We start from the raw sequence: 22,831 nt of genomic DNA on the forward strand, positions 1-22,831 counted from the left end.
CTGATTGGGGCATTGTCCGACATTCTGGCATCCACAACCATCCATGGCCACGACGGACAAAGCCTGACAAGCTAGCGTTAGCGACATTTGCGAAAAAGGTTGTTGAAAATCCCGATTTAGGACCTTTACAACACAAAGTAAGCTTCATGTATTTCCTGTATATCATAACATCAATGTGTAACGTACATTGTCTGGGTTAAGGTCGGCCGAGCTCCTGCTGGGAAGGCCGCCATCACAACATCAACCGACATTCATCCGGCTTTGAACAATCTGCATCGATTGGGCTATTATCGGCGCGTAATCCTTGTCGAGGCTGGAATAATACCTGCAAAGAAGATTCCAGGTGCAGGTGACAGCTTTGTGTTGGACATTATTGAATGGGTGGAGTACGCGGATGATTCTCTTCCGTCATCGTCTTGTGAAATTATATTGACTGTTGTACTGACTGTCATTTATTATGTGATTCAGGCGAGGTCTCCGTGTCATATCAACTTCTTTTATGCCGAAAAAAACCCACATGACGTTTCAAACGGAATGGATGGCTGAAAAGCTCCTAGCTCGAGTGAACGGTGGTGTCTACCAAGGCGGGTTGCTTTCAGATGTCACGTACAAGTTCTTCGCGAACGGGTATCTTCTGACCACGTCAATGTACTGTGACGTGCTCCATCGGTGGATTCCAATCCAACTTACATGGATGAATGGACTCACGGATGACCATTACAAGGAGCATTTCACGACACTTATGCAACAAATCAAAGATGCTCAAATTTCACCTTCCGAATGTGACACGCTGGTTTGACAAGTCGTCGACTTTTCTATGGCACAGAAAAACGGTTTCATCGCGGCTTACATGGAAGTTTTCAAAGAGACGGATAGGAATGTCGCACTTTCCAAGTTAACCGGGTGCAAGGAACATTTTCGTGCTCAGGTAACACGTGTGAAGAGAAATAATGCCATCATCACGAGAGGATATGAGGTGCGTTTTTTTTACGTTTGTTTTTAAACTGTTTCACGTTTGTATTCTAATCTTCTTGGTTTCACATGATTAACAGAAAGAATTCGAGACTCTAGCCATGAGTCTCTGTGACCCGAACACTCCTGGAGAAGATTCATTTGATATCAAGGTCGATCAATTACGTCGAAAGTTTCCCAAAGCCAAACGGTGGATTGATTGGTGGCAGGCAGCCGACGTGCAAGCCATGCTGTTCAAATCCAGAAGCAAGCAAATCGACGACGACAACCTTGACGATGACATGCCGGCGACTACTAACGCCCAAGAATCAATGCACAGGGTTTATTACATGATTTCGTCAGTACCTCTTGCTCTTGCACCATATCTATCTTGGACTCGTTCTTTTATTGACTGATCCTTTCTTTCGCAGTGAGGGGAATTGTACCATCCAAGTGGGACTCGTCCAACTCTATGCTTTGGTCATGAGCCTTGAGAGAGACTACCATGACCTCCGCCGAGGAGTTTCGATTACATATGGTTCCACTAATAACTATGAGAAAGTGGCCCAAATTCTTGGATGGGCCAAGAAAGCTCGAAACCGTCGGGAGACCAAGAATGATGGACGCCCACCTGACACCACCGAAGCGTTTCTTGGCAGCAAGACTAAGAAAGGTGGCCGGCCTAAAGGATCTGTCAACGTGGACCGCAACCCAGTAACGACATTTCAAGGTTTTCAAAGCTCATTGCTTCCAACTCGGCAGAACCGGTGCTGGATGAATTCGATGTCCGAGTGCTTGTACGCGTTATACACACCTTATTGGTTCACCGGGTCCAAGGGTGTTTCAATTCATATATTCAACAAGTTGATGAATGTATTTTCTTCACGCGCTACCTGGGAAGTACATCAGTCCGGCAGCATTCAACAAATTCTCTCCTTGGGTCAAAACAAGATTCACGCAGCCATTCAGAAGGTTTACCCTGGTTCATTCAAATATGACGAGTACGCTTCTGCCACCCAATATTTTGAAGGCTTATTTGACGTTCAAGGTCTCAAGACTCAACCTCGAGCGCCCCCAATCACTCAGAAGCTATTTCGAATCACACGTCAACGCAAGCTCGTCTGCTCGAACAATTTTGCGCATATCACGCATGAGAATATCCCATTGGATTGCATCACACTGATGCCTGAACATTATGGTGTTGGCGCACGTTCTACTCAGTCCTTCGAATACTCAGATACGCCGGATCTTCTACAACGTTTGACATCCGAAGAGGGCCTTCGCCGCATCTCTGCTCGTCACTATTTGGTCTGCCCCAACAATAAAGACGCCAACTCGACTCAACCACAACAGTCCGCGCCACCCTTGTTTGAAAGGACACGGATTCAATTCGAACCAGCACCCCCTCATCTATATTTGCTCATTGATTCTCTTACCTTAACTGGATCTCGGCCTGAAGAAGCCAAGAAAATGAATGACGAATGCTATTTACCTTACGAACTAACACTGCACGGTGTCACCTACTGGATGCGGGCTCGTGGATTCTATGCAAAAGGGCACTACTGGTGCAAGGTAGTGCGTACAGTTGGTGGTCTTTCAGGTGTATGGTATCACAACAACCTCATCAATGCAGGCATTGCGACGTTGGAGAGTCGAGAATTGGCATCTATAGGAGGGGCAGTGGCTGATACACACTGGGTGATGTACTCTCGAGCTCCTACAACTGCAGAGGCCTTGATAATAGAAACCGCAAATGTCAAGATCCAAAAAGAATTTGGGGACAACCACGGAGGCGACCTGCCTTTTTCACAGCAAGGATTGGAGTCTACCGCACCTCAATTTCAACAAAGACCTCCTGAAAGATTGGAAGCTGAGCAGGAGCAGGACGCTGTCGGTGTGGTGAGCGAGAAACTTATGAAGGCAGTGGAATTGCAAGATTTGTTTTTGTCAGATGTAGAGGTACAATATGAACAACCCCAAAGCGGTAGGCTTTTTTTGTTTCCTTTTGTCTTCATGAACTAATCCTTGTTTTGTTTGAAATAGGAGCTGTCAAGGCTAAAGTCAAGGGGAAGAAACCGGCGCGCAAGATTGGCAAACGGAAGGCTAAAGACAATCTGACCGCCGAAGAGCGCGGCTTGGATAGCTCCTCAGGCAACGAAAATCCCAAAGAAAGTAAACGTAAGGATTGTTCAGATGGAAACGTAGATGAAGAACACGCAGGTTCGTTTTGTTACATTTTTTTTCCCTTCTGACGTATTAATTCACATATCTTTTGTATCAATCACCTCCACTATAGCCAAGAAGGTTAAGAAGAATAAACGTATTTATTTGTCGGTTGAGAATGTAGACGAGGAACAGGAGAAGAAGTGTAAGGTTGGTAACGCTGATGGTTTGTCATCAGAAGGAAACAATAAACGACGAAAAGGTTGGAAAGGTTGGACCCTTGTTGATGTGAAAGAGGTCCAGCCAAAAGATTTGAATGAGCCTGTCAAAGAGGGCAGCCAAGAGTCGAAGGCGAGTGGCAAGGTGCGGAAGTCCAAGCGTAAGAAGGAGAAGATGTAGCCTACCTCTTTCTTCTTGCGTTTTTTCTTGTTTTGGGTTAATTCTTTCACTTATTCTTGCTTGCAGATACCGTTGTTTCCCTTTTTTCCCTTTTCGCTACATTCATTTTTAGTCATTTCTTGGTGTTCTCAGTGTCATTTCTCGACAATGTTTGCTACATTCTTTTATATCTGTCTTATCGCTTTCTTTGGCTTGTCATTTCTCAACATTCCTTTTTTAAGTTTTCAATGGTCAATTATTTCTCTTGATCTTCATTTCAATGAGCAAGAGCTCAAAACTGGCAAATATTGTTCGTGAGATAATGTCTGTAAAATTCGACAAAATAGCCCCTGAAATTCGCTTTTCCAAAGGTCATTTTTCACGGAATGTAACGTTTGTTAACAAATGCTCGTGAAAGTATCACTTGGGCACTGTTTATGCATTTTTGCATGCTTTAATTTTCACGAACTATAAGTGTTGTTTCATGACGTCTGGGAATTTGCCGTTTGTTGACCCTCAAGATCCAATTTTACGTACATTAATTTGCGTAACATATTTTTGCGGACGTCTGAAAAACTGGAATGTTCGGAAAATTTCACTTTGCCCAGAAGAAAGTGAAATTTTCCGGACATCACATTTTCCGGACGTTATTGTTCGCGAAAAGATGTTCGGAAAATTTTCACGCCCCGTTGTTTATTTACTATCAGGGCAGGTACCGTTCATCTATGTGAAGTGATAATTTTTTGTCTTTGTCATTATATTTCAATTTTCACTTGTATCCGATAAAGAAACAAGCTTTATCAATCTATTTCATCTCTTTGCTTGTAAAAATTTCCAATTCCCAAGATATCAATTTTCTTACTCCCAATGAGAAAATATTCTTTTTACTTAAAAGGACATTTTCTTCCCAATCGCGAGAAACCCATTCCATTGTTCTTCGTGGGGAGCATGTTCAAGACTGCGGGGTAGAAGTCTGGGTTTGTTATCCCAGATTTTGTGTCTTAGACTTGTCCCTCTAAGAAGGTAACCCCCTCAGGCAGGTTCTACTCCTGTGGAATCCCGTCTCATTCCCTAGAGACCAGTAAAACAGTTAGGCTTGGTGTGAGAGTAGTCTCAAAGGTGGAAAAGGGCTAGGATGGGGTTAAGAACCCCCTCCCTAGGCTTCCCACCTTTGGGGCGAGAACAGGCCTGAGACTGGGTGGTGGGTGGGTCTTTTGAGAAAAGTTTAAGAGAAAATTTTGTTTGAAGATTTCAACTTGCAGCAGCGTCATTTAGACAGTACGGGAGAGATTTGGAAGGGGGTTAGAGAGAAGAAATCTTTCTTCCCTCCAACTTCCAAATCCCATGGTAACCAGATGTCATCTATTTACCATGTGACATCCCGTCTGTCCTTGACACTCCCTCTCCACTTGAGAATAGAATTCAGTGTACCTCCGCCGGCTCTGGGAACGCAACCAATTTTGTGGTTGTCCAAAAGTTTTCATAATGGAACCCAACCAATCCATCAGATTTCCATTCATTATAGACCAGTGAAAACATTGAGAACAATACCATCATCAAACTCCATTCAGTACGGAGCTTGTAGTTAGATGTGGTTGTGTTTATTTGTAGATTAACATTATCTGTTTATCATGTTAAACTACCTCCTGCCCTCTTAAACTCCCATCCTTAGGATGAACAGTTTAAGTTTTGCGGGGGGGGGCGCCGCCGCTGGGCCTCCGGTTTTGCGTGACTGAGAAAATCCTCCTCAGTCTCGAAACCGGATGCTCAGCGCCTTGCCGGGTGGGCGGGAGGTATCTTAAATGACAATTTTAACTTCGAGAAGCTATACAAGTCTGAGTTGTGCTCAGTTGAGGATCTGACTGTATGTGAGGTATGCGGTTAGAAATTTTCAATTTCCAACTTCGCTCCTCGCTAAGCACTCCTTGCTATAAGCATACATCCTCATCTGTGCGCAACTCCTCGTCATGGACCTACACACCAAGTCGTGCCTTTGTTGGTGTTCCCAATGAACAAAAGTCCACTCGTTTTTTGGCTGTACTGGCCAGCTCAACAGTACAGCCAAAAAACCAGTGGACTTCAACTTATAAGTAGGGGGGTGTATATAAGTCTTGCTGAGGGAATTGTGTGCCCCATGAATCTAAGCACACATTGCCTACTTCACCTTGTGTCCAACCAATTTACTCCTTGTGATTTCTTCACACATAATTCATCACCATCTCACAACACAAAGGATCTTTGCAATGTGAAATTTATCTCAACGCAATGTCAAACATTGGACTGGATAGCTCCCAGTTGAAGTCGTCTCTATCACCGTAAAATCCTTTGTTCCTCAATACTCTACCTAATCTCTATTGATTTTGACCACTGCTTCAGCCATTGCTACCTTAGTCTTGAGACCATCAATCATGCAATTTGATTTATCTATTAGGTCTAATGACTTGTGTTGGGGGGGCTGGTGGCCACTGGTCCATTGGCCAAGGTAGGCTCTCTTCACGGTAGGGTGTAGGGGTAGGTGGGAGCAAAAAAAATGATAGAGAGAAATGTGAGAGAAATTTGATTAGATTTGTTTATTTGCTGCAAGTGATTTGTTGAGTTGATGAGTGGTTAAATTTGTTATTGTCTTGCTCATCCTCCCTTTGTGGGAACAACCTCATTGTACATACCACAGTTCCGGTACCATGTCACTTTTTGTACCAGGATCTTCTACCTCAAGTGGCTGCTCTATTTTGAGTTTCATGGAAATCACTCAATCTTGTGACTTCTCTGTTGCAAACGAATTTTGTCAGATTGAGGTCACAAAGGGTGGTGCCCACTGCGGAAATGTTAGTATCTATGTATGTGTATCAAACTGTGGTTTTGTCCAAACTTAACAAAGTCCCTTGCAGGCGGTAAAACCCAAAGCCTGCATATGGACTTACACCAAATGTGGCTCTCCTGGTGTCAGTGGTCATGAGATTTAGTAGCGGAAAAATGAACCCAATGAAAGATGCTTGCCACACAAAAGCTTTCCAATTTTTCTCTTGGACAATCAAAGTCCTGCTTCTTCCAAGCAGGACCCTCAATTCAGATCCTCCATATCTTGAGCCATGCTCAAGTTTCCATTGCCCTCCAGAAAGATGATTTTTGAATTTCAAAAACCGCAAAATTCAACCCCTGCTGCAAAATGAGTAAAATCATTGCATGGCAGATTTTACTCCTGACTGTAGCAGAATCATGGGTTGTGAACTTGTGGTACAATAGAATTTTCCTTGTGCCAAATTGACCAAGTAAATAACCTTGCTGACCTCTTGTCTAGCTGACCAATGCCTTTCCAATCACCTCAAAACATTGCAAGTAATGGCTTCAGCACCTACTGAGTCACATTGTCCTATAACCCAAAGTCAGGTCATTCAAGTATGCAAATTCATTCATAAAATACCTTCATTTGATCCAAAGAAGTTCATTCAAACATTCCTTGAATGTCAAGACTTGAACTTGACCACTTGCCAGCGCCTTTGGGCAACAAAAACAGGCTGGCCTTCAACTACTCGGCTTATGAGGACAATCAAAAGACTTGCACAATCTTTGGCCAGTGGAACAGCAATCTGGAATTATTTTATATTAGAAGAGGTTAGGAGAATAAGGACTTATCTTGGATCTGATGGGTAGACTTACCTCTCATTTTTCCTCTGTTGATTGGCTTGCATCAGGCTCAAAAAATAGTGAATTTCCAGTCAATGCCCAATGGCAAAGCCCAAGGTGTCTCTTTTTACAGCTCAAAGGACATTGACCACGGCTTCTTTGACAAAGAGAACAAAGAAAAAAGAGAATGTGAAGTTAGTCAACCCATGTCATTCCTCTACAATCTCACCCAAGCAAAAATTAAACACACCCAGCTGCAAATCAAATCACAAAGAGACTTGGAGGGAGAACAGAAGAAAAAGTGTTCTGGGACAAATCCTATTGTAGCTCTACTTTTCACAGAGCTTGACCATGCAATTGATTATCATTCTTTCTTGCCCAACCTTGTAATTTGCAGTTTTGAACAAATTGAAGTAGGTTCTTTTCTCTCAACTTTTTGTCAGCTTTCTTCATTTCATTCCTATTTGATTATGATCCATCAATCATGAAAAATACCTTTGTGCAGCCTTAGAAGGTCAGAGAATACAAAAACATGCCTCTTGAAAACAGGCATAACTCAGGCCCCATTCAAGAAGAAATTGGTCAGCGCCGGGGATTGTCTCAGGGAGTCTCAATAAAAGACTGGTACCACATCTCTGCTTCTCAGACAGACACACACCAGGTCAAACCTAAATAAGGTGAAGACCTAAAAACATGATTGTTTGGATAAGAAAGTAAATTGTAATTTCAACCTTTTACATTGTACAAGAGAACATAAGAGAAATGTAATACTTACAGTTTTAAAACATAATATTTTCCAAAAACATAAGAGAAAGTATACATACAACGAGGACTGAACAAGGCACCAATAAGAAGATGGAGTGGAAAAGCAAGAAAACTCAATTTGATAAGCAACCTATGTTGTGATGGTTGTACAGTCCCCTCCAAGTGGTTTACATAATCATTCAAGTTCTGCAGCGGCGGGGCCGGGGCCTGTTGCAAACCCAATGATTACAAATCCTAGGCGTGGGGACGTGTACATACATAATCAGATCACTCATTCCTTTTTTCTGAAGATGCAAGTTACATGCAAAAAATAAGTACAAAAGCAATTTCATGAAAAAAACCACCTCAGGTTCAGGAAGGGACCTTGAACAGATGTTGAACTCAAAGCTATTGTCGTGTCAGCCCTGAGCCCTATATCTAGTACCAAAGGGCTGAAATATCATAATAAAAGAATAAAAATAACAATTACAACTCATGGCTCAGTTTCAAGAGTCAATTACATATGAAATTACATATAGTTACAAGTGTAATTACATATGTGCAGACATGTAGATCTATACAAGAGATTACACAAAGTAAGATAACCTTTCACAAGCTCATCACACAAGTAACACAAGAGTTACACATGTGTGTAACAAAGGTGATAAATAAATACTTAAAATATGATTACATACAACCAATGAGTATGTAATCAACCCACAAGCTGTGTGTGTGTAAGAGATTTTCTGGGTTGTGAGTATATATAGAGCTCTTCCACCTGCCAGGAAAATCCATCATCATCATTACATTTAAGCAAATTATTGATAGCTTCATCAATCAGACAAATAGAGGTCTTGTCCTCATTGTTAGACATTATACATTTGTCTTATTGATCCTTACGTTGGTTGCATCATGTCTGTCCCCCATGAGCACGTCGATGTGCTCACACAGAGAGTTGTGTAATAAATTTGAACGGATCTTTATTCAATTTCTCTCTAGAAAATGCAAATCCTTTGTTAATAATAATAGACAGTCAAAAATGTACCGTTTGTCAATGGAACTATGAACAAAGGAGCCCATTTAACACTCTTGCTGTCTGAACCTCTTGACAAAGGCAATTGTATGCTTAGCTCTCAGACCTGTTTGTAGGTTATATCCACCCTCTACGGAAATTGATTGGTGTGAGCACGTCAACATTCTACCTCAAAACAGACATGGTGTTGTTTGTTGAGGTTCTTTTAAAGACTTCTTTCAGGAGGTGATCCTTGCAGTACTGCTCCTGTCATTAAGGGGATTCAATAACTTGAGAGACTCTAATTTCATGGAAGTTCCTCTGTGTTCAGAGTTTAAAGAACATTACATATCACTGGGTGATATTTCCCTTTATTAACAAACTCTACAGTAGGTGTTGTTAGCCTGAGCACAAAACTAGACTGTAGTTTCTACTCTCCAGACTGCTAGAAGACTTCTTGTCTTGCATTAATTCCAGGATTTGTATCCAAACCCTTTGTCAAAAGGTCATCTAACTGAAGTCAGCTCTGATTGAATCACACCGCTTCCTTTATAAACTTATTTTAAACATTAAATAAGTTTCTCACACGGATAGTAAACTTGGTTTATTTTTATTATCCCAACCTTTTTATTTAGTGATTTACTAGCCTGAAAGATGCTATTAGCTCACACATGGCCTTGTATCATTGGCATTACAAGTGGCACACCCAATCAAGTAGTCTGAAGATAACACTTGCCGTTAATATTAGGGTGGTTCAAGAAGGGCTTTTACCATCCATCTTCAACTTTTATGTTTTGTTCGGGAGCCTTAAATTTTAAGTAAAATTTTAAGTACATGAACCACCTCTAAAGGTGGTTCACAGTTTTGCGATCACCAAATCAGTTTTAAAAATTATAATCGCCACCCTGCTATCCAAAAAGGGTCAGGGACAAGGAGCGAAAAAAATATTGCTTCCACCTTTTTTCGTTTTGTTGTTGTTCCTGGATTGTAATGCTTTGCAGTCAAAAAAACAATGTCATTCCACTGATTTCAGCATCAACCACTTAAGCAGGATGTTGAGTTTCTCAAACACCATCACATCAACAAAAAAAGACGGTGACAAAAAAAAAGACGTGAAAAAAAGAACGTTGGAAACGAAGTCCCTGAAATTACAGCTCCTTAAAACGTAAATTTAGAGTGTTTGGATGTGTGCAATCCATCTTTTTAAGGACCGAACAACCCTAAAAAGAGTGATCGCGAGTTGGTGACCATGTGGCTTGTGTCGCTTGACTTAAACCGCCCTATTATTGATAATTGTGGCCTTGCTAACTCCCCATACATGCATCTTTTATTCCTGATCCTCAGCAAGAGTTGCTTTGGGGCACCTGTGACGTAAGCGCGCACGAGTCACCAATTGGGGTTCTCAAAGTAGACCCGGTTTGAAAAAACCCGGTTGACCCAGTAGACTTTTCGGCTGTGATCTGTCAAAAGATGTCAACTCAATACACAAAGTTACTGCCAAAAAACAACCAGGTCAACTGGGTTTTCTTGAAACCGGGTCTACTTTGAGAACCCCTAATAATACTCGAGGAACTCATTTCCCGGGGAGGACTTCAGGTTAGCCAGGTCACATATCAATAGGGATGAAGTTGATGATACAAAGATTGTTCTCGTATGGTTCTTGGCAATGCAGTATCAAAATGTCCCTCTCGCCTGGCCGCATCAATAAGCTTAACTAAAGCCCCTCTTCCGACGCGGCCGGGCCACGTCCGCACTCAAAAAAGTTGAGCTTAGGGAAACAACGTGCTAATTCATGAACTCATGCCAATCGGACACGCTCGTCATGTTCGCCTGAAGCTGCGCTTGTGCCGTGGTTGTGTCTACAGAAAGGTTTTGCGGTTTTTCAGCTGGGCAGACAAAAGACAACGAAATTGAAGACATAGTGTAATCAATACATGAGTGACTGGAGAGGCAAAGTGATGATCACCACGATGGGCGTGGTCAAACCTTTCAGCTAGTAATGTCATGTTTTGGTCGAGGCTGAAGTCTCGGGCTATAAAACTAAAGGTTTTCTTCACCATTCTCTGATTCCTCATCCGTTCATATCACCAGTTCATATCAGTCGCCCTTCAATCTTCTTACCCCTGCAAATAAATTGTACAAATCTCATTATCTTTGTTTTTAGTTTGTTTTTATATCAATCAATTATCATTTACTCGTATCTTTAGTTGAGCCTTCGTCACCTTCGCCAAATAATACCTCTTTAAACTCATACATATCAATATGCGTATCAATTACGGTTTTGTTGCCACCTCTGTCGCCCTTTTGTTTGTCCTCGATTCCAGTGTCACAAACTCTGTCTCTGCATCTCCCGGCGCCGAAGCTTCCAGATTTGTCAGGTAAGCTTGCATCCTCTTTTTGAACTCCAAAGTGGTCTTTGTTAATGGGTGCTTTTACGTTCATAGAACACTTGTTCGTCGATCTTTGAATGCTGGCGGTGCCAATGACGATTCTACTCAGGGTCAATCAGGGTGAGCCTTCTCCAAATCTCCTCATGCCGTGACTTGGACGAAAAACTAATTGATCCCTTGTAGTCCTGCTCGTCCATCGGGTGTTCCTCAATTAGGACTCTCTCCTGCTATGATGCAACGAGTCTCAGCTGGTCTTGTCAGCTCAATTGCCAAGTTTTCAGCTGACATGGAGGCAGGAGTCGAATTTCCAACTCAAGAAGAAATGACAAAAGCAGTCGATGAAGCACTTGAAACTGCAGATGACAGATACTTTTTCAAAATGGCCCAAGCTATCAAGAACTCTATTGACGCTCTTGCTGATCGTAAACTTGCTGAAGGTGAAACCGGCGAGAATCGGTAAGTCATCATTTCGTCTTCCAGAATCTCGTTGATCATTTTTCTAATAATTCTTTTAATCTTACTCAGCGCGTCAAAGGCTCCTAAATCCGCCTTGAACAAGCTAACTTTTCCAAGATCTTCCCAACAAATTGCAACTGCCTTATTAGAAACTATTCACATGTTCTGTGAACAAAGAGCTGCCGGTGGTCGATTACCAAATGCATCTGAAGTGAATCGAGCATTAACTCCAGCTTTACAAGAAATTGACTTTGTCAATTTTACCAAAGTCAATGTTAAGAAGGGTGCAGAGGCTGTCAAGTTCGGTTTAGATCATATGGGTCCCAACACAAACTCAGAAATTCCTATTCCAGCTCAGAAACCCGAAGTTCAAGCTTGATACGAAAGGTTTTATTTATCCAATTGTTTGATCTCACAGTTGTTTATTTACTATCAGGGCAGGTACCGTTCATCTATGTGAAGTGATAATTTTTTGTCTTTGTCATTATATTTCAATTTTCACTTGTATCCAATAAAGAAACAAGCTTTATCAATCTATTTCATCTCTTTGCTTGTAAAAATTTCCAATTCCCAAGATATCAATTTTCTTACTCCCAATGAGAAAATATTCTTCCATCTCTCATATAGTGTGATACAAGATCGTGAGAAATACATTTTTGTTGTTTTCCATAAAGGAACACAACCATTCTTCAGATTTCCACTCATTATAGACCACTGAAAACATCGAGAACAATACAAGCATCACCAATTCAACTAAGCAGGGGGTCTATGTAAGTCTTGCTGAAGGAATTGTGTGCCCCATGAATCTAAGCACACGTCGTCTACTCCAGCCCAATTTGCTCCTCATAATTCCCCAAACATGAGTCCTTGCCCTCTCACAACACAAAGCTGGATTTTTGCAATGTCAAATTTATCTCAACTCAATGTCAAACCTCGAGCTGGATGGCTCCCATTTGAAGTCGTTTCTATCACCGTAAAATGCTTGGTTACTCAATACTTTTTCTAATCTCGGTCGATTACAACCACTGATTCCGACTCAGTGGTCGGAATCAGTGGATAGGATTCTCCTGATAAGGCGTCATGAATCCAAGCTAAATTGAGACCCTTATGATCACAAACTATTCCAGCCTAGTAGGCATTGACAGCCTAATACCCCTCGCGGGTCGGATCATCAAACATACAAAGAAAAAAAGGTGCTCAAAACAAAAAATAGACACTGTCACAAATTTTAAGCCTTGTTGCTGTCACGCCGTGATCATAGCAATGACAGTATGATCCCAAATAGCCATAGTATCAGCAGTAAGACTTGGAAATAGACTTGCACATGGTCTTCTGCAGAACCCAATACACGATTTTTTGGCGTTCATGAACATGTTTTCAAGTTGATTGGCCATAGTGTTATTGTTGGCCCCTGCATTAATGGTTTGTATTAGTACCTGAGGTGCAAAATTGGAGGAAATAAAACATCCATTCATACCTTGTGGATAACTGGTACAAGTTAGATTGGTTGTCTAGAAGCTTCCTGTAATAGCTTCTAACCATGTTGTCCATAACCTGGTCCTCTCTGGCGTGTCCTACCACTTAAGGTCCTTGTCTCTCCTTAGAGACCAACCAACCTTATGGGTGTGGTGTGGGGGCAGTCTCACAGGAGGTTTATCCAGCCTAGGGACACCTATCCCTAAGCTCCGGATTCCTGCCTGTGAGACGAGAACATGCCTGAGAAGCTCAGACTTCTCAACCCCCCGGGCGGTGGGTGAGTTCTGAAAAATTTGAGAGAGAGAGATGTGAAGACTGCAGGGAATCTACTTGTAGGATTACCAGGTGTTTTAGGTAGGGAAGGAATTTGGGGAGCACAGGAAGGAGAAAATTTTCTCTTCCGCGGCTCTACCAAATTTGTGGTGATTTGGAATGTTCCCTTCTTGACGCCTGTGACACTTCCCTCCTACACCTGTCACTCCTTCTCATCTCAAGAATGGAATTCATCATACTTGCACAGGCTTGGAACACTACCAATACATACACAGCCCCCAGCTACTAGTCACCAACAGGCCAGAGAATACTACCAACTTCAACAGCATTACTAAATGATTTCAAAATGGTTTGTGGATGAAAATGTCTGGATGACAATACTCAAGAAAATGTCAAATTGTGGACTACCCAGAGTGCAGTATAATGTGGGTGTTGGAGCATTGGTACTACCAAGATTTTATGGATCAGAATATGGGAAGGTGGTGGGCGGCCCACAAAAACTCTAGTACTTCCGTTACAGGGATTGGTTTACAGCACTGTGAGGTTTCCAAGATGTACAAAGATAAGCCATTCTGTTCATATGTGTATCTCACAAGTTGGACTTGTTTACCTTTGTCCTTACTATCAACCACTAATGAGGATGATTTTCCTCTGATTTGATTGATATGTCCTTTACAGATGAATGTTGATCTTGGATTATTCCCAACTTGTTCATACTATTGACACCACCTGGCACCGGTGCTCTGCTCCCCTTTGCTATATTCCCAAAAATCACAAGCAGAGTGATTTGGTGCTATAAAGAAAGGCCAATTTCTACACTATCTTTATGAATGTGCTATGACCATCTGAGAGTGGTGTGGCTTTTCAGATTGCTCCGCTCTGCTATGATGAAATTTTGTAACAAAAAGTGCCCAAAAGCGCTACAATAGCCGTGTTCAAACCAAACCCGGTTGACTCAAAAACCCAGTACACCCAGTTGTGTTTTTGGTGGTAACTTTGTGTATCTAGTGACAGCTCTTGACAGCATCTTGCCAAGAATTCAACTGGGTGTACTGGGTTTTGGTGCAACCGGGTTTGGTTTGAACACAGCTAATGCATAATGTTAGTAAGTATGACAACTTCAAGGCAGGACTTTCTCAATCCCTTGAGATGGCTTGTAGATTATAACTAGGTTCATGGCTGAATTGAAGTGTATGTGTTTGTAGTTTTTCATCTAGCTTCAAGGCTCCTGTTAGTGTGGATTGGACCTCCAGCGCCACCTAGGGCAGCAATCCAATGTTCTGCAGTCTCTTTTATGGCTGGAAGGCGCTCTATGTAAAAAGTTCCACTTCTTTGCTGGGATAAGTCACACCATGGGAATTATTGAGTTCAAAACCCGATTGAGCAGAATTGTGGTGTCCGAGTCCACAACTTGTCTCAATCACGGATCTAGTTCACATTACGTTCACAATACGTTTACAATACGTTCACCAGTTGCCCTCGAGCTGTAATCATGTGGGCTGACGGGCCAAGGACGGGTCAGGCTCCTTTGCCATCCTGACTCCATTGGATTGGGGTGCTACAGTCATCAAATCTGGATTTGCCAAACATTCCTGAAGGCATGTCTATGGCAAGCGTAAATAGTGAGGACAGGGAATGTACTATGAAAGACACTTGTCGGTCTGAAAGGGGCCTTTGTATGTCTCATGACAAACGGTTATCAGAAAAACCCAAGGGAAACTTGTGAACGTATTGTGAACATAATGTGAACTAGATCCGCAATTGAGACAAGTTGCAGACTCAGACACCACAATTCTGCTCAACCGGGGTTTGAACTTAATAATTCCCGCGGTGTCAATGAATTAAGTGAACTTGAAGGACATGTGGATATGCTGAAACAATATATTATCCAGCAAGCGACGCAAGTGAGCCTTTTCCAAACGGTGTAGTGAGAAAAAGCTCTCACTTTGCTAGAACTGTTAATATCTCCATCTTTACTTTCACCAGCTTGCCAACTCATCAACTTAAAAATTCACACTTTATGATTCTCATATTCATTACATTTCACTTATCTTACAAACATCAAAAGTAGATTTGAAAATATATGATACATCACTTATTTTATATAAAAATTGTTCTGAAAGAAATAACCCTCAATACCTTATCACTCTTAACTATACATCCTACCTGTAGCAACCAGCCATTTAAAACTAAATCAAAAGTGATTGATCCTAGCAAAAGGGAAGATGCATTAATAAAGATTGACCTAGATTGATAAGAATGAAATGAGTGGTTAATCAACTTACATTTAATTTTCTAACACATGGTTTTCTATTTCGCTTCTACTGAATTATGGTACCTTATATTAACAATGTCCATAAAAACAAATACCAGATAATCTAAGTGAAGTTGTTTTATTGTTGGTATATAAGACACACACCTACTGTATAACACATTGGGTAAAAACACTAAAATATTGATTGGTCATGAATGCTTGCTGTTATTGAGTTGAAGATTTACTTAAAAGATTGATTGATTGAATCCAATCATAAGAAAAGATCAGAACTGATAAACCAGAAAAACAAAAATTCAAAAACAAGCAATTGAAAATTACAAAAAATCAAACAACTACATTAGTGTTGAAAGTTCAGAAGATTGAATGTAAAAAGGAAACATCAATTTACAAGACACAAGTTTGATTTTGGAGAGAAGTGTTGACATGGGGTGTTGAAATTGAGTGGTTTGAGTCTGAAATGAGGAGGTGGTCAGTCAGTCAAGAGATGTTGGAGTTGATTGAAGCAGTTCATTGATATGATATTGAAGTAAATTTGTCTGATATTGGTTGGAAGTGAACTCTGAAAAGGTGAATTATGGGAAATGACATTTAGAAATGGTTCAGTTGGTTCTGGGTTCTTGCTATGCACTCTGAGGCTCTAGGGCAACACATAGCATAGTGAATTTTGGCTATCTAGTGTGCCTTTGCAAACCACTATATGCCTTAGGGTTTCACCATACCTATAGCAATGGTTGACACCCACTATATGGAAAAATGGTTAACACAGGGGGGCACACTGTTCTACTGCTCCACTGCTTCTATCTCAAGCAGAGCACTGGCGACATTGATACTATATCTTTCAGTTTCCCTCAAAATTATTCTCACAGTATTTTGGACAACCTTCTGGCCATTATTTTGTCTATTTAATCACCATAGTTTACATATTTGTGTAGCATGCCCACTATCCTCCGGACGCATGTCTGGTCAGGCCCCCAAAATAAGACACACCTGAATCTCTGTGGGTCAAAAGTGTCTTTGTGATGTAACCATACACATCATGGCAATGATTCATAAATGCATGAATTATGACCACACTAACCAAGAATAAAGTTAGAAACATCTTGATAATTCATACATTTATGCATTGATATATGACAAATCTTCCAAATATCTCTTTTCCTCTAGATGGGGTGTTGATGGACTACATCTGTAGTTTTATCCAAAACAACATTCATCATCATGTAATGCAATACTCTATGATTTGGCCTGTACCAGCTTGGTGAAACCCCTATAGCCCCATGCATAATGTCAGATTTTGAAAATACATGTGTGCAGGCTTGACTGTATGTGGTGATAAATACAATAAGAGGTACCAGTACACTTTTTGTGTTATATATTTGCCAAACAACTTGATGCAGAGTACTTCTGTGTGCTATTAAAATGATGATGGGTGCATCATTTTTGCCTTAAATCCCAACAAGATACAGTTGGTACTTGCTCCTTCTAGAATTTGTTCCCTGGACCAACTATAATTGAGCAAGGGCACTCTTGGCATTGGATCACAGCATGACAGTTGAGCCAGTCTGATACTACCGCTGCAGTTCAAACTTTGTGGATGTGGCCATACTTTGTCCAGGAAGGACTCAACAGTGTGTTGAAAAACATCTGCCCAGCCCAAGAAGGACCCATCAATGGTTTCAGCATCAACAAAGACAATGCGGAACCAGCAATCTGCAACAAACCTCTCTCTGTTGACCAACAAGCCAGCACCAAATTCATGAGTTGGCACTTATCCCGCGCACATCATATTGTTGCCCCAGTTCAAACCAAACAGCCAACTGTCCCAGTGTTCTATAATGATGGACAGCCTGTCAAGGTTGGTCATATCATATTTTTCATTGTTTCTCTTTGTAGTTATTTTAATCTATCGTCAAATTTTTTACTGTTTTACAATTTAATTTTTTTACCCTTTCATTTAATTCCAATTTGATTTTATTATTCTTTTCTTTTTTATATTTGTTAATCAATCATTTCATTGGGTTCTTGATTAACTCGGATGCTTACTAACATGTTTCTCTTTGTTTGTTTTTCTAGTTCAAGCCTCTCAACAGAGCCATTCTGAAGGATGCACTTATCCGTATGGTTGTGAATCAAGAGGTCCCGGTTTCATTTGTTGATGCGGCAAAGTTTCAAGAGATCATCAACACGATCAAGCCCCAGGCTTTCTCCCTTTTATCAAAACAAACTGCAGTATCCAATGGAATCTAAGATCAATTTAGATCAACTCAAGCTCAAATCATCAAAACACTCTCTCCAGTCTCTCATGTCTCCATCACTTGTGATTGGTGGACTTCTCCCACCAACACCGCTATGCTTGGGGTTACTGCCTGCTGGATTTGTGATAATTTACAACACATAGGAATCACACTTGCATTGCAACCAATTGATGGACCTCACACTGGTGCCAACCTTGCTGGCCTACTCAAAAGCATCCTGGATTCTTTTCACATCTCCAAGCGGCTTTACTGTATCACAGCCAATAATTCCTCCAACACCACAACAATGGGTCAAAACCTTTCAACCATCACCCCCCAATTTGGTGCCACCCAAAACCTCCATGGATGTGTTGCTCACATCATCAATCTCATGGCCAAAGCTGGGATGGCAGTGTTTGATCAAAAGGATCCCCCTTCTCCAATCAATGCTCTTGATCCCAATATCCCACAAACTTTGTCTTCAGTTCCTCTGTTTATTGAGCCTACCTCAACCTCGGAGGTAAGCAGTGTTCTCACACAAATTCAAGACTTTCACAAGAGGATCAAGCATTCCAGCCAGCTCAAAAACTCTCTTGACAACACCATTGAAAGTTGTGCTACCTGGGATCACACAGTTGGGTAGCTCATGAAGTCTTGACCTGGTGGTCCTCAACACACTCTTCTCTTGCTTGTTTTGTTGAGCTTAGAGTTGTGTTGGAGTATCAATTCAACTGCAACCCAGCATTTGATCAGTCTTAAAACTCAACTATATTGAGGAATGGACCTTAGTCAAAAATCTAGTACAGTTTTTATTGCCCCTATGTTATCAAAATGATTGAAGGCCATAAGTACCCCAATTTCTCACTTGTCATACCTAACTACCAATGGCTTGTAGATTGGCTCAAACATGTTAGTGATTGTATTTGTTTATTTTTCATTCTTTTATTTTGATTGTTATCTTTTTCTGCATGATGTTTTACTGATTCAGTATTTAGATTTTATGATAGGCCTGGGCTGATTCCAAGTCTAAGGAACTCAAGGTTGCTATCATTCCAATGATCAAGAAAATCATTCATTATATTCAGGATGCAGTCCAGACCAAAGCCGTGTACATATGCACTGCATTCTTGATCCTTGTCTCAAGCTCACCACGGTCAAATCCCAAACAATGGAATGACTTGGTTGGGGTGAAGAAGATATACTCAACTACTTCACTGATCAAGCCTCAAAATTCAAGGCCGCTCTTGATCCTGACATCAAGGTTGTTGAACCTCAGGAAACCTTCACTCTTGATCAACCTCAGCATTAGATCAAGCATCACAAAATAATTCCAATCAAACTTGAGGTCAAGAAGTATCTCACTGCACCTCAGGAAGACAAGGTCTGCAAACACCTTCTTTACTAGGGTATGGCAGTGTGTCACTGGCCCAACCTAGCACAAATGGCCAAGGCAATGCTTGTGGTTCCTGCCACAAGTGCACCTTCTGAGAGCTCATTTTCTAATGCTTTACAAGTCATGAGTGACCACCAAGGCTCTTTCACTCCCACCAACCTTGAGGCTCAGGTTTTTCTCAAATCCTGGAATAAGGTCTTATCAAAGTAGAATATTTTATTTTGGAAAATCAATGTAGACTTGTTTAATTTTTAAAGTACGCTTCTTCACAATAGCCGCGTTCAAAACTAACCCGGTTGACACAAAAACCCGGTTACCCAGTTGCTTTTCTGGTGGTAGCTTTGTGTATTCATTGACAGTTCTTGACAGCTTCCAGCCAAAAAGTCCGCTGGGTCAGGTTTGAACACGGCTAATATTTTTCATTGCTAACTAGGCTCTTAGAGCATCCTTTAAGTTTTCATCATATACACAACTACCTGAAACTTGAAAATAGCTTTTTATATACACAAATTATCAAATACCTGAAGTCAAGTCTAAGGGCCCATTCACTTAAGCAATTTCTGGTGAGAAATCACATTGTGCCAAATTTAAAGTTTCTATTTGGTGGTGCATGTTTCACTTTTGCATTGTAAAATTTACAGACTGTGATTTCTGGTCAGAAATTCCTCAAGTGAATGCACCCTAACCTACCTGTGAGTCAGGTGGTGGGCGCGGCACGTTTGGCGTGTCGAAGGGCGCGCCGGGCGCGTCATATATTTCTCAAAACAGGGGGTGGCGCGCCCATACGCAAGACTTGGATGGTCTGAAGCGTAGGAGGTCTTCTTGGGCCTAATCTTGGGCTAGAGGAAGCCTATGAAATTGTAATTCTGGTCCGTTTAACTTTCAAGGCGGAGAAAGCCCTGCAGATGAGCTCATCTGAGTCGGGAGACACTTAAACTAGTTCTGGAACAAAAACTTTCAGTGATTCTTATCTTGAAAATGTGGTCATACTGACTTGAAACAGCTTTTCTCACATCCCCATTTGTGTTTGAGCTTCATCACAGCCTTGATTGCTGTTTCCGTGAAGATTTTTTCATGTTTTCAATGGTTTTTTGCTTCAAAGGCGCGCCCACACGCCCCCTGCTATTTGGGCGCGTCCCAGACAATGGATTCTGCGCCTGGGCGCGCCCCTCTCTGCCAAATCCGCGCCCACCACTTGACCTGTGAGCCTGGGCTTTTTTTAAGTGCTTTTGGCTTAATTGCATATAACACTCTCTAAACCATAATCTAAATACTAAAAAGATGGACCACTCGCATGAGTTTTGGTCCCTTTTCTTACCCGTCCACCAAGTCCGATTTCGGATTTCATTCTATTACTTTTCAAGCGTCCTATTGCTTCCCAGCAACGTTTCTTATTGCTTTTATGACTGTACAAGGTACTCACATGACTCGAGTCTAGATGAGTCCTGTTCAGTGTTAATTGGTCTTACTTGATTTAGTATTCCCCAATTGATGCTTTTTTCATGTTTTTAGCTGTCCGATTGTTCTCCTCAGCTTTTCTTTTGTGCACATATCAACTGTCAATTTTTTATGAAGGCACCATACCTACTCTTGTTTCAACAGATTCCTTCTTTGGTTCCCTCCTTTTTGAGGAAAGTTCATTTTCTGTGTGAATCAAAGTTCTGAACAATGACAAAATTCCATGGGTGCATTTAGTACACCCAAGGTGTTTGCAATCACTCAATTACACTTGATCGAGCTGGTCCTGTTGATTGTTCCAATTGAAATTCTAACTCAATCATGTTTTTTTGTTCCTTTTGATCTGAAATGCATTCTATTTCTGCTTTGTCCTCTTTGTTAATCTTATATCAACTTTTCATGGTGCTTTTACGTGTGCTTGCTTTTAAAAGTGAGGTGCACCCAAGTCACGGTCGCCTCAATTTCACATATTGCCTATGGCGATTGAGTTAGACTATAAAAAGGCATTCTTTTTGCCATTGTTTTGGGGTTATCTCACCCCTACAATCAATCGATTATCCAATTTTTGTTATTCCATCATCCTACATTGTTATATATGAATCTGTCAGTCGTGTTTATAATCTCTTTCTTCTGTTTGTGTCTGATTTAGTGCGAATCCACCGTCAATCACTCTCTCCGCGACGTAACAACTCAATAGTCTGTAAGGGTATCTCTGGAACAAATCATCTTGAGTATCAAGGGAATTCTTTGACGTACGCAAAGGACACTACTTTTTGCCGTTGTATGAAGTGTAACTTCTCTGTTTTAATCTACGTACACATATGAAATGTTAGTAAGACAATGGCTTTCCAAATTGCTATGTGAATCCTGAATACTTGCTATCTGTACATTGGATCTCGCTCATATTTGCACATCCAATATTGCCCTTTGCTACTCAAGCTTTTATCATCATTGAAGATTGTTTGCAAAAGAACTACTATACAGCAGTATGGTCCAATGAATTTGAAGAATATCTTTCTGGTTTTGCTTACGCTGTGGTCATCACATGTATATTTCTTATCTTGCTTTTGATTCAGCTTTTGGATTACTTCAAACTGGTTCAAAAGTATCTTTCCAAAACCATCTACATTGATTGTTATCAACCAGTCATCATTGGTATATTAGCTGAATAAGGTTGTGATTTTATTGTGTTATGCGGGGCCTGAGTAATGTAGTATCAGTGTACATATGTGTGTTCCACAATCAATTGGCTCCGTTTTGCAATCTTATTCCAGTTAAAATCTGTCAAAATTGGATTTGAAACTTCTCCTTCATTTATCACTTGAGATGTGGTAGCCAGCCACGTCTTCAAAAGGGTCTCAAAACATATCAAATAATCAGTCTTGTTGATGTTGTGCAGTAATTCTTTGAGCAAATTTTATTTCTCCCCATTGAGACACTTTCAGTTTGAGATTGATAGATATCCGCTTTAGCCTCCTACACCGCATACCTAGAAAAATGGAAGCAGACCAAGAACAAAGCAGTAAGGAAAAATGGCACACTGAAGCACAACGAAGCAGAGGTAAAAGGATTGTATTTCAAGTCAATCAAGTGAAGGAGACGGAATTATCAAGATAGAGCAGAAGCAAGGGAAGGTATAACATGGTATCAGATGACTCCTTATGGTAATTGAGACATTCATCAAATATTAAACTGTCTGCACTTGAATAAGTCGAAATTGCCAAACAAAATCATAAAACTTGATGGCTACTCTTCCACTGGTAATTTTTTTTGCCTCAAATTAAATGCCTATTTCATACCTATATGATGCTACAAGTTAAAACATTAGGAATATTTAAAATTTGGCATATTCTTGGCAAAAAAAAAGGTCTTTTGTTTGTACCAGGAAGTTCCTGGTATTTATGCTAATAGGAGCATATCCAATCTTCTGGTTGACTCTTCAGATGCCCTTCATCACCATGAGAATCTACAAAGCAATTGGATCAATCCCTAAATCTCAGTCAG

General features: G+C 41.0%; 2 protein-coding genes across 2 annotated transcripts; both read left to right on the top strand.

Annotated features, from left to right (window-relative positions):
- Positions 1 to 2,478: 2,478 nt before the first annotated feature.
- Positions 2,479 to 3,513, top strand: MELLADRAFT_87881 (uncharacterized protein; the record flags this gene model as incomplete). Its single annotated transcript, XM_007411038.1, has 3 exons — positions 2,479 to 2,935; positions 2,995 to 3,171; positions 3,248 to 3,513. 3 exons carry the CDS (start codon positions 2,479 to 2,481, stop codon positions 3,511 to 3,513), a joined length of 900 nt encoding a protein of 299 aa, XP_007411100.1.
- Positions 3,514 to 11,134: 7,621 nt separating this feature from the next.
- Positions 11,135 to 12,097, top strand: MELLADRAFT_87882 (uncharacterized protein; the record flags this gene model as incomplete). The annotated part of the gene is made up of 4 exons (XM_007411039.1): positions 11,135 to 11,250; positions 11,317 to 11,382; positions 11,446 to 11,718; positions 11,788 to 12,097. The coding sequence occupies 4 exons, from the start codon at positions 11,135 to 11,137 to the stop codon at positions 12,095 to 12,097; spliced, it is 765 nt and encodes a 254-aa protein (XP_007411101.1).
- Between the last annotated feature and the right edge of the window lie 10,734 nt (positions 12,098 to 22,831).

The sequence above is a fragment of the Melampsora larici-populina genome (genome assembly GCF_000204055.1).
Source record: "Melampsora larici-populina 98AG31 unplaced genomic scaffold MELLAscaffold_23, whole genome shotgun sequence".
Classification (NCBI taxonomy): domain Eukaryota; kingdom Fungi; phylum Basidiomycota; class Pucciniomycetes; order Pucciniales; family Melampsoraceae; genus Melampsora; species Melampsora laricis-populina.